Raw genomic sequence first — 12,319 nt, 5'->3', positions numbered from 1 at the left:
TGCATCTTGATTTTGTCACATCTAGTGATGCATATGCAAAGTGAGACATCCAAATGCTCCTATGAAAGAATGACAGAGGTCATTTAAAAAGGTTTAGGTGCTCATGATTGAGTTAAATAATATTCAAAGATAACATTTTTGCTGTTTGGTCTCTCTTAGACAGCAGTTGTGTTTGGCTTCCCAGACATTCATATATAGAGCAAGGCGATGAGTCATCGTTTTGCATAAGGCAAGGGCATTTGTAGCCTGGACAGTAGAACTCTAATGAATCTTTTCTCTGTTCCCCTTTTCTTTATCTTTCTTCTTCTGTCCCTCCCTTTTGCTGGGCTCAGCTTAAACCCTGTCTCTGCATCCTTACAAAGTCACTCAACTGGATAAAGTCATTTACCTGAATGAAGAGGAGCGGAGGGAGCGAATAGGCAGAGAGCAGGGAAGGGTGGGGGTGCAAGGGTACAGAGGAGGTCTGATATTGTAAGCAGAATGTAGAAAAATGAAGAAACCAAAAAGAGGAGAAATGACAGGTAAAGAAAACTGAGAGTGCTGAGCTGTGAAGCAAGTCTGGATACTTTAATAAGACAAAATAAGATGTTTGTTGTTCCCACCTGTTTATTTATGGCCCAGGACTCCAGAAAATAGAAAAAGGTGATGGTCAAAGAGGCAGAGAACACGCAGAAGAAAGATAAAGGAGACATAGTCAAAGTCGGGATTGAACAGAAATTAGGAAGATCATTGATTTATGTTGATTTCAGTTTGGAATAAAATTAATTGCAAAGGAGATTACATTTTGACTAAATGAAGTAGCAGGACTGATCATGGGGGATATAACTGTGAATATCATAGAAATATATGATCCCAACTGGCTCTAGTCAAGTTTGTGTGGGTTTGTACTTCTGGATTTTTAAAGGCACACAAGCCCAGCATTTAAACTGAAACCAGAAGCACATACAATAAGTTAAGAAACTCAGTTTTGTCTCATTATAACATTGTTCCCTATATTCCATCAATCTTCCTTCATTATTATTATTGTTGTTATGAAATGCTTTGTGTTCTTTAATGTCTAAGAACAGAATTAGTTTGCCCAAAGGCAACCCCCCGAACCATTAGTCTGGGGATGATTTAGCATTTCATTAGCTTTTTCACATTTATTTGCATTTGTAAACAACGGCTTAAAATCCACACATCCATTATTCATATTCTGGACCTCGTAGTAACACCACAAAGGCCTGAAAAACTCAGACAGTGTGCTTTCAGCAATCTTGCATTTCATTATTTAGTGCATTGTTATGAGATTAACCCAAATCTCTAAGAACAACTAAAAAAATTGGTTTTGACAGAATAACAACACACATTTCAAATTATGGACTTTTATAGGTTGTTACTTGTCAACAGTGCTCACTTTGAATTAAGCCTGGATTCTTCAATTTCAGGCACAGTGGTAATGTTACTCCGGGGATGGCCTGCCCCACCACTTTCCCACAGACTGAAATGCTGGAGAGCAATAAAACATTCTTGGTCACCATCCTCCAACTTTTTATCTAGTACCAAAGATCTTAAAATGTTCATAATCAAATCTACATCGTTACCATCTTCATTTTAGTGAACTCTGACGAATGCTAATGCACTAAACTAAGGTTTGTAAATATTGTAAATTACACCTGCTTGACATCAGCATTATAACAGTGAACATGTGAACTGTTGGTAGCTTTGAGCTCAAAGCGCAAATGTGTTTCAGTGCAGCCTCGCAGAGCTGCTGGCATGGCTGCAGACGTGGAACATGCATATACAGCACACAAAAGCTTTTATCCTTGAACACTGCTGTCCTGGTGATTAGCTTTATCTCCTCAGACTTCATATGCAACATGACAGCGTATGGTACAGTGGCATGTCACGAAGTGGCACGGTGTCACAGCTTGATGTCTTTTGTTACGTAAAGGTGCATCCTCCTGCTGACATAATAAAATGGCTTTAAAAAAAATCTGTCCATGTATTCATTATCTAATCCCTTAACTGGAAGTTTAAGTTAAACATGCAGACATTGTAATATTTTTATCTGTATATGAAGACATAAATAACTGTAGCTTGTCTAGAGAGGGGGCCATGTGTTTTACAGTGATCTGTCACTGCTTGATCCCTCTCTGCACCGGAAAGTGCTAATCATCACCTCGCTCCTTTTGTTAGAACTGTTCATCCAGTGCGGTGTGGATGATTCTAATTTTCTCGCCTCATTGTCTTTAATCAGGTGTATTAATCACATTTGTTATGATTTATGAGGGAGGAACAGCTGCTACACTGATTCCTTGGTTAGTTGCTATGCCTGGTGCGTTGATTTACTCACTCTCTTACCTTCCACTAATGATCTGACAACGGAAAATAACCTACTGCTTGTTTAGAAATCCATAGCTACAGTTTGTTTTCATTTCATATACACACAGTGACCTTGACTGTAATGGAGACCTTTAGCTAAGAAGGTCGATCAGCCGTGAGCCGTAAAGATACCAACTACCATGATCAGTCTTTACAGGTTATTAGTCACAGTCCTGATGTGATTAACACGACTGCGCTTTTATGTCATATCTCTCCAGTCTTTCCCTCTAGTCCTTGAACCCCGATGACAATGTGACACCTCACTTTAGTTTGTGAAGTCACACGTTCTGCAAATTTCACCAGGAGCTTGCACACTCATTCAGAAACACAGCAGGAAAAAAATACATTTAATGTCTGACACAGTGCTGCATAAAGTCTACATTCCCTGACAGTGATGATAAAATGTACAGACACACTGCAAACTCATGATTTTTCTTTTTCTTTTTGTGTTTGGCTTTTTATTAATGTTTTGGTTGGTTTTCTATGCCTACAGGAATCACATGCACGGTTAAAATTGGTCTCTCTTTCACTTTTTCCACAGTTTTACTGATAAGCTGATCTGGTGTCAAATGACACACGTTCTTCTCTGAAATAAAAGGGTCTTCGTGAAAACATGGTGTGTAACATATTCCACAAACATGGCACTCCATTAAAAAAATGCCAAATGACTTTCCTTCTCTGACAGTTTTCTGATAATATGCACTCCCTGGTAGATTAAAAGCAGTCTTGTTCTCTGTGCAGGTTTTTCTGAATGTAAAATATTAAGCAGGGGCGGCAGCTTTGGGTAATAACGCTGACTCAGCTTTTCCAATTGGAAATTTGATGGACCCTTACTGTGCGCTTTGGACTTGGTTACTGAGGGTAAATGCTAAACAAGTGGGGCTGTGTAAGATAACACGAGTATCTCCTCTCTGCTATGAGGAGATACTTATATACAATATGTACAACACTGCTGAGAAGATTGAAGTATTCGGTTGTGCTGGATGAACAGTTACTTATATTTAACTGCCTTTGGCTCTGTGCATATCCCAGAGTGAATTCATGGGCTGAACGTGATGAAACTAGTTTTAAAAAACCATCAGTTGTAGTTGTGACAGGTCAAGGCCACAGTCTTTGATAAATAGTTCTCCTGGTAATATGGTTTGTCCTCACATTATGTAGCACTGGATTGATGTTTCGACTGGTTAAACAGCCACGTTGGCCAGTCTGGGGTCTGAGTCCTGCTCATAGCGGTAATGATATACCTCCATCTGGTCTCGGCAGGCCTCTCTGATGTTGTTGAGCCACCGTTTGATGCCTCCCCGGTTGAGATAGAGCACCATCAGGAACACCACCCCGATGAGAGCCAACACTATACCTAGGAAAACATATGACACCGCCTCCAGGTTCTCGTTCATACAATCAACCTCCTCTCCCCGGAGCTTTTCCACGGGAATCCCCCTCTTAGCCTCTGGCTCGCTGCACAGGAGACGCCCTGCATCCAGGCACTGGGACGAGTTCTTCAGCCAGTAGTAAAACGCCTCCAGTTCACAGCTGCACCGAAACGGATTTAAAGACAAGTAGACGCGTATGCGCCTTTGCTGGTACAAACTGGTTACATTTTCCTCCCCGATGATCTCTATTGAGTTATTAATCAGCACCAACTCGTGGAGGTTAAAGACATCTAATCTCTCGAGGGGGATAGACGTCAGCTTGTTTCCCGCCAACTCCAGTCTGTGCAGGTTGCGCAAACTTTGTGTGTTGAGCGCATCTGAGAGCTGCGCGGTGGCCGCAGGAGAAACGGAGTAATTCAGGTTAAGAGAGCGCAGCTCGGGTAATCCATGGAAAGCCCTGGATGAGATAAACTCCAACTGATTGTGGCTAAGATCCAACGAATGTAACCGGGAAAGCCCCAGGAAGGCGTAAGGTTCAATGGCCTGTATCCCGTTATAGGACAGAGAGAGTGTTGTCATTTCCAACTCCGTGCCGTTGGTCATGAACGCATCACGCTGTAAAGTTGAGATGTTACTCCCTGTAAGTGTCAAGGTGGACGTCCACTTTGGCATGTCTCTGGGTACCTCGGTGTAGTCCCCGTCACGGCAGGTCACCGTCCTCGAGTCCCTGGTACAGATGCAGGACGACGGGCACGCGTCGTCCATCCTTACGGGCGAAAACAACAAACACATCACTGCTGCGTAATACAAACACCACTGGTTCCAAATAGAAAAGATACACTTTGAATCGTCCGAACTGTAAAAGATCCACATCTTCTCCCTCTTTCCCCCCCTCCTCTCGAAGCAGGAATTTGCCGATGGGTGTTGCAAAGAAGGTGACCGATCCTCTCACAGGCGTGTAAAGTCGTGTCAGTCCGACGTACTGCCTTTACTTGGAGCAGACGGGATAGAAATAAACGGCTTTCTTCATTGTCACCTTGGAGTCGTGTTTTTCTGCAGTAAAGATGAGTTTTGTTTGAGATTTGCACGCATGAGAACGGCTGAAGACGGCCAAGTGTGAAGTGTGGCTGCGTGGAAAGCTTCTGATCCGCGCTCCCATGGTGGTATTTTTGACGTCTGTCACAGAGAGGGGTGGGGGGGAGAGGGGGAGAGAGAGAGAGAGAGAGAGAGAGAGAGAGAGATGCACGGCAAGCTTGATGTTCTTCTGAGCCCTCTTCCTTCAGAATTCATTGTTTTGCTAAAAAGGGGATATGAAGAAGAATAGATCACATGAGTCCCTGAAAATAATTGGAATCATAGTATGAATGGAAGGATGGACTTTAATGTTAATGTTAGCTTTTCTTCCTGAAGAAATACGCTCTTAAATGCTCACCAGTGAAAAATCCTCAATACCAAAAACAAAATATTAATGTTCATAACAGCAATAATCAGAACTGTTCATTGAATCTATGAAGCTCATTCTACAAATTTTAAATGGGACACTGTTTACCATTACTGGATAGCTGTACGGTCATTTATCTCCAAGGCTGTTGGTTTTATTCCCCTCCCCATGCATGCTGTTTCCATTATTACATTATTATAGGCTGGAATTACATTTTGCGTTCATTGCAAATGAGTTGCTGTAATTATGCCTGGGTAGTGCAGAATGTTTAATGGGGCCTTGGTCAGTTCCTTCCAATGAATCAATTTTCCACAAAAAGAAAACTCACTTTTGGAGAGTTGGTCACGCTCCCCACGTCTACCGTACAGAGTTGGCAAACAAATCAATAAGCCTGAATAAATAAGCAGCTCCAAAATCAGAGTTTTGCATTGGCCTGTGATGCTGGAGTGACATGCGGGACTGATCGGTCATTTTGTCTCATTACTTACCCAGAAACCAGAGGATGAAACAACTGATGTTTACATTTATTTCTGGGACTAATGAGGATGAAGTGAATTATACTCTAATTACGCAGTAAGGAATCTGGAAACATTAGTCCTAGGGTACCATGGCAGAGTACATTGTTCAATGTAGCTTCTATATTAAGCAGAAACTGTTCTACTGTGCCAGGAGTATTTGTTCTTCAGTCATAATTATGTGTTGGTCAAAAGGCTAGTCTCTGTGTTTCTAGAGTTAATAAACAAACTACAGCTTCAGCACCCTGGACAGCTCCACAGAGCAATACTTTACTCTAAGGGATATTGTGTTGTTCTGTGTTCAAAAGGAAGTAGCCTAAGTTGAAATGATCAAAGGAAGGAGAGAACAGAGGAGGAAAGAGGTTTATTCCATTTTAAATGGTAAGAAACTAAAGATCTAAAGATGAGGAAAACGGGAAAGTCAGAGACTGCCCAGGGGTCAGTAGCATGGATGCCTCCATACAGCAGAGCACTGCAGTTAGTTCTGTGGGCACAAACAAAGAAGGGAAGTGAGGGCTGGAAAAAAAAAGAAGAAGAAAGAACTGGAGAGCAAAAGAAACAGAAAAATTACAAACTAGGGCAGAGAAAGAAAGAAACTCTAGTAGCATTCACTCTCCCACCTGCTGCTGTTTCTAATGTTCATTACATTCATCACAAATTTACAACAATGGCCTATCAACAACATAAAAGTTTAAATCAAAATTTGGCTTTCTTTTTCTTCTTTGTGTGTGTGTGTTTGTGTGTGTTTCTGTTCTTATAAAGCAAAACATTTATCTGTAATCTCATTTTGATTGTAGTCTTATCCTAACATTTGGACTCTAGCTGCGGGGATGTGTGTTCACTGATGTGCTCATCAGTTCATCTCAAGCCATTGGATGAGACTGATAGCAGGGTATACATGACTAGAATCTTTCACACCAGTCTTAGAAAGCCAGTTCTTCATGGACTTGGTTTGACTATTTCTCCAAACTGACGCATAGTTGAAAACACACTCTTGCCCAAAACAACACTATGCACTTTGATATAGAACTTTACATAAAATGGAAATAAGAGTACCAACTCATGAAAAAAACCAAACTCCAGGCTAAAAGTAAATCAGATTATCTGAGCAAAAGCATCTGCATAGAAATTGTGTTAGTGTAAATACAATCTATTGATTATGAATGTTTTTTTTCCCCCCTAAGTAAATAAAATTCAGTATAATATTGGTATTGATCTTTCCTCAAACCTGGCAAGAAAATTAGATTCTCAATTTGTGATTTCACTAAATTACGAATTATTCATTTAAGGACAGTTGGAAGACTGGTGCTTATCACAGAGACCACGGCACCGGGGGGAGTCTGGAGCTGATTGCAGTGCGCTGTCATTCTCAAGAGCACTCCATCAGCAACAAATGGACACAAATGGTTATGGTGGGGATGTAAATATAGACAGAGGGAGAGGGAGAACAAGAAACCGAGACACAGAAACAACAGGGCACAACGAGATAACAAATGTTGGAAAATGGTCTTACTGCTGTTGCTGCTGATAAGCAGAAATTAATGTCAGGTTGTTTTTTTAAAACATAGCAGACAGTATTTCCTCCCCCAAACACACAAGGACATCTGTTCAGTCCTCCTCTTATCCTCTCAAGACCTCTTTGCTTCCTCCACAACCTGGGTGTCCACTCTATCTGCCAGAGCTGAGAGCTGATTTAGTGGTGGCTGCTGTTCACAGGCTGCTGCTGGGATACGGTGCCCTCACCATGCTCTTTAATTTGACACTGAACCTCGTAATTGATTTTCTCAAGGCTGCCCATCCCTATCTCCTGACTACAGTAAGAGAGAGTGTGTGTGTGTATCTGTAAACTTGAGAGTGAATGACCAGTTTTCGTCTAATCCTCAGGTGTGTCATTATTTCTGACAGGCCCGGCACACATGCCAAATTAGCAAAGCTTACTGCTGTCCTGTGTATGCATTATGCAAACCATTGCACATGCTGCAATTACATTTGATCACATGCTTTGGTGACTGGATACTTTTTATGATCTTGAATTGCTCCGTTTATTCGCTTCAAACGGTTCCTGCATTTACTTTCTCATTTTGGATTTCTCCTTCATCCCACCTGCATCATCCGTCATTCATTAACCTTGAGTTAAGAGCCAACCTGATCTTTCCTTCATCCTCCCTCCAGCTGGCACATGACTGACACATGCCGGACTTACTCATAATTAGATATTATCCAAACAAGCCAAGTAAAGGACACAAGTGTGTGTATCTACAGCAGGTGAGCACTGTAAAAACAGTCCTCTAAGTCTGAGGGTGTCAGTTAATGTTAGGTGCTTAGATTTCCTATCATGACTCAACACAGCGTCTCATCACATCAAAGACATTACCTGCACCTTGATCATCTCTCTGGCAACACACGGAGAAAGGATACTGTGAGAAGATGCAACTATAAAACTATTATGTTGCTTAAAATCTCCTGGTTCAAAATGGGCCTTTGTGAGAGTAAATACAATCAGCACACATAGAGTATCCAATCCAAATCGTCACCTTGTCTGTGTTAACTTATTTCTTACAAAAGTCTTGGCATTGTCTTGTCTAGTATGTGTTTGTTAATAAAACAACAATGACATTGCTCTCTCTTAGATCTCTTTTTGTTGCATCAAAAATTCTTTTATCCAAAATATCCCTTTTTCCAACTTCTCCCACTTTAATGTTGCATTTTTAGGATCTTATTAAATTATAACCTTTAATAAGACATTTGTTTATTCACTAAATGGCTTTTCTCTTTTCTCTTTCACAGTGTGCAGCTTCTCTTCTTATTCCTTCTCTCTTTGATGGATGTTCACTAGTAAGTTAGCATGAAAATGACAAACCAGTAAATAAAACCTTAATCTAATAGGCCTAACTCTGTTAGCTATGAAATTGAGGAGCACAGGGAGGTTTCCACACTGCTGTACAAGATTATTACTGGCTAGGAGCATTCACTGCTTTGCACTGCTGCTGCCCACAGATGCGGGTGCCAGATTATGTACTGTGGTACAACTGCAATGCTCCTGGGTAACGGCAGTTCCATTTAAAATCTTATTTAATCTTTGTCCTTGCCCTGTAGCGTGGACGCTTGATATTGTCCATCACTTTAAAAAGCAGCTGGGGTAGGAAGTTGAAGGACTTTGTAGCAACTGTGAATAACGCAGTTTAAACCCACACACAGGGTTTTATACTACCTGTCTGACCCAACACAAAACTCTGCTGCGCCCGGAGGCAGGTGGAGTTCAGGGTTAATCTATCTCCCCTCCTGTGAAGATAGTCACATATCACCCACCTCGCTTTTTTTCTTTCTATCTCGCTCTCCCTCCCATCTCACATGGAGTCTGCACCTCTCTTTCTGTGCTCCACCTGCCTCTCAATCTGTCCATCAGTCTCTCCGCAGACCTGCTCCTTAAACAGTACTCCACCTCTGGATGAATAAGAGATGAGCAGAGGGCCTGGGGGGAGGAGGAGAAGATGGATGGAAGGGAGAAGCGAAGAAGTGCAGCAGCATCCAGTGAGAACCCCGAGGCGAAGGGAGTGTAAATGGATCTTGAGGAGCTGGTGTCACCTGTCCCAGGACCATTAATTAGTCATTTAGACTTGTAATGGAGCGAGCTGTAGCCAGACAGGCACAATCGGCCAAACAAAGTTAGTCACTTGGGCTGAGGAGTGAGCCGTGGCTGGTGATAACACTGCGTGTCCAAAGTGGGAAAATACAATGAACACTAAGTTCATATTAGATATGTATAATAGATACAGACAGGGTCTCTTTGTTGATTTATGGGACTTTACAAATACATTAAGTAAAGTATGTAGGGTCATTTATATGAGAACAGCATTACTTTACACTTAGAATAATACAGGGCAACATAAAAGCAACAGAAAATGAAAGGGATTCATGAAAGGAGCATAAAAACATTCATCTTGGGAAGGTAAACACACTAATAGTGAGAAAAAAAGAAAAACAATATAAGGTATAATATTAAAAGTTAGATAAATGCGAAGGTAATGACACTTGTAATTTGTTTTCTTTATTTGTTTTTTACTTGAATTACATCATGCAATATTTGAATCCATTCTCTTCTGCTAATCCAATTCAGGGTCACGAGGTGGTTAGAGCCTATCCCAGCTGCCATAGGGCACTATTTTTTTCAGAAGAGATTATATTTAATTTACAACATTACTATCTCAACAGATATTTAGAGTAAAAGGTGAATTATTCCATTTCAAATTTGCATGTAAAGAATCTTAATAAAGCTCAGGGATCCACATTATTCACATCACAGTGCTCTCTGAAAGTATTTACTTTCATGTGAGGTATCACATTAACTCTGCACTTCAAGATTTGAAGTGTGGAGGCAATATGATCTGGAAATTAATAGTTACAGGGAGTGCCTATGATCAGACTCTTTCAAGCTCAGGAACACTGATTTCTCAACGATCAAGTAACAACTGATGCAGATACTTGACCTCTCAAGAACATATTAAGATTAAATTGCAAAGTGCATTAGAGACACCCAAGAGTCCTCTGGGGTTATTATGACATTACACAATGTCTGTGGCCCTGAAAAAAAAACAGGAGGTTATCTGGTGTTATATGAAGTAATAAATTATCTGTAACTTTCATAATGCTCTTTTATATGTTCAACCCAAAATCATTCAAAAATGATTACAGAATAATAACTTCGTCAGCTCCTGGTTGGGATTAGGATTAGTTTACACATCTTCCTGGTCCATAATGAACAATGAGTTTCCCAAGATCACATAACAAACAAATGATATGGATACTTGGCTTGCAATGCCTCTGTTTAGATTGAATTACAAAACGCTTGATATCTGATGTTCAGGTGACCGCTGTTTGTCCTTCTGGCTGTTGAACGATGATACTGAGGCCCTCGAGGCAATTCAGACACTCCTGCTGAGGGGTGAAGTGTATCAGGACACCTTGGAAAGTGAATGAGCTGCCCGAGTCAGGGCATGACACCAGGGTGCTGCCAGTCTTGTTAGATGGGGTTAATCAGTCAAAGTGCTTGTTGATCCTGTTTCAGAACAATACTGAGCTTTACTTTGTGTTTTTATTCTTCTGTGTTCTACGTTCATTAATTTTTTCACCTCCTATTTCAGATACAATAGTGCAACTTGTCAACTTGTAGCCATGTGGCTGTTCCTCTGAGATTATCCAACACTGCGATAAGAGTTTAAGTATTAAATGTTAAACGAGTTTAACTTTAATCCTTGAGGTCAGGATTAACAAGGTCAGGGTTTGGTTAAAGTTAAGAGTTCAAGTGTCTAGACTTCTCAAAGGTTATTGGTCAATCGAGCGACATGTGTTCATTACGTCATCTTTACATACTTACACTGGGTTTTCCAAATGTGGTAAAATGCGCTAACTAATAAAGAGCTACTAGAGCTGTCGTTTAGAGTGCAAGTTTATGTAGTGAGTGTGGGCAGGCATCGCTCTTTCAACATCTCTCGATAAAACAATTCCTGTCATCGGGCTGTCCTCAATGGGCAAAGTCAGAGACAATATTTATGCTTGGCAGGACTGTTCAGTCACACTCACAGTACCCTCAATCCATCAGCAGTGCTGCTCATCACTTCTGTCCACAGTCATGGCGAACTTTCCAGGGGCAAATAGCTGCTGTGCTGCTGTGCACTCTGGACAGAAGGATCACAGCCAGCGCTCTGGCCTCTCTTTTATTCAATAATTAACATTCGTATAGGTAGTGAGACGTGTGATCTGAGGTCTCCTGGATGGTGAGGTGTGGTGTTCAGCAAAGGTTAATAGAAACAAAAGGACATTTATTCAAATACTGTACATTTAGGGAGACATTATTTATTTATATTTCCTGCCACTTAATATTCTACAGAGGACTTATCTTTTTGTGTTTTTGTTTCACTCAAGTTTTGTTTTAAAGAAAGATGAACAGTAAAAACTCTTGAGTCATCTCTCATTGTTAAGCCACACTTACCTATGAATCATTCAACCATAAAAAGGTGATGAATCTAGATTTGATGTTTTTGGTTCAAATTGTTCTCAATATGTATATATAGAGAGACTGATTCAGGAATAATTCCAGTATAGTGACCAGTTATCTACATTTTTCCCTCTGAAGTTGGGTGCCCTTGAACATGACACCAAATTTCTACCTTCTCTGACCCCATTCTCATCTTGTGAAGGGAGAAAAATGGAAAGGAAATTTCCCTATCAAGTGCAATAACAGATCGCTTTACATTACAAGAAGGGTAGACTGATGAATGAGGAGCATGAGCAGTCACTGAGGTAAATGGCTTCATCATCCATTCATGCTCCTCCACAGTGCTGAAAATACTCATGCCATTACAGCCGGGAACAGAGCGGGACGTTCACAAGAAAGAAAAAAAATGAAAGGAAAAAAAAAGGAGGAGGCTGACAAGGGGGAGGGGGAGATTATTTTACATTTATTATAGTGAGGCAAATTAAAAAGGAGAGGTCATTACTTTTATCTGGCGAGAAGAGAGAGGGGACCTATTCTTAGCTTTTTACCCCTATGACAAGATAGATTACAGTTTTATGTGAGAAAGTTTCAGAACGTCAAGCTGACTCTGCCAAACTTCGGTTTCATCAAA

At 40.8% G+C, this 12,319-nt stretch overlaps 1 protein-coding gene across 1 annotated transcript; it reads right to left on the bottom strand.

The window, feature by feature from the left end:
• Positions 1 to 603: 603 nt before the first annotated feature.
• On the bottom strand, positions 604 to 5,025 carry waif2 (Wnt-activated inhibitory factor 2). The gene has a single exon (XM_063486358.1). It carries the CDS (start codon positions 4,608 to 4,610, stop codon positions 3,549 to 3,551), a length of 1,062 nt encoding a protein of 353 aa, XP_063342428.1. The 5' UTR covers positions 4,611 to 5,025; the 3' UTR covers positions 604 to 3,548.
• Positions 5,026 to 12,319: the final 7,294 nt, after the last annotated feature.

The sequence above is a fragment of the Pelmatolapia mariae genome, linkage group LG10_11 (genome assembly GCF_036321145.2).
Source record: "Pelmatolapia mariae isolate MD_Pm_ZW linkage group LG10_11, Pm_UMD_F_2, whole genome shotgun sequence".
NCBI lineage: Eukaryota > Metazoa > Chordata > Actinopteri > Cichliformes > Cichlidae > Pelmatolapia > Pelmatolapia mariae.
This window is presented reverse-complemented; position numbering and strand designations above follow the sequence as displayed.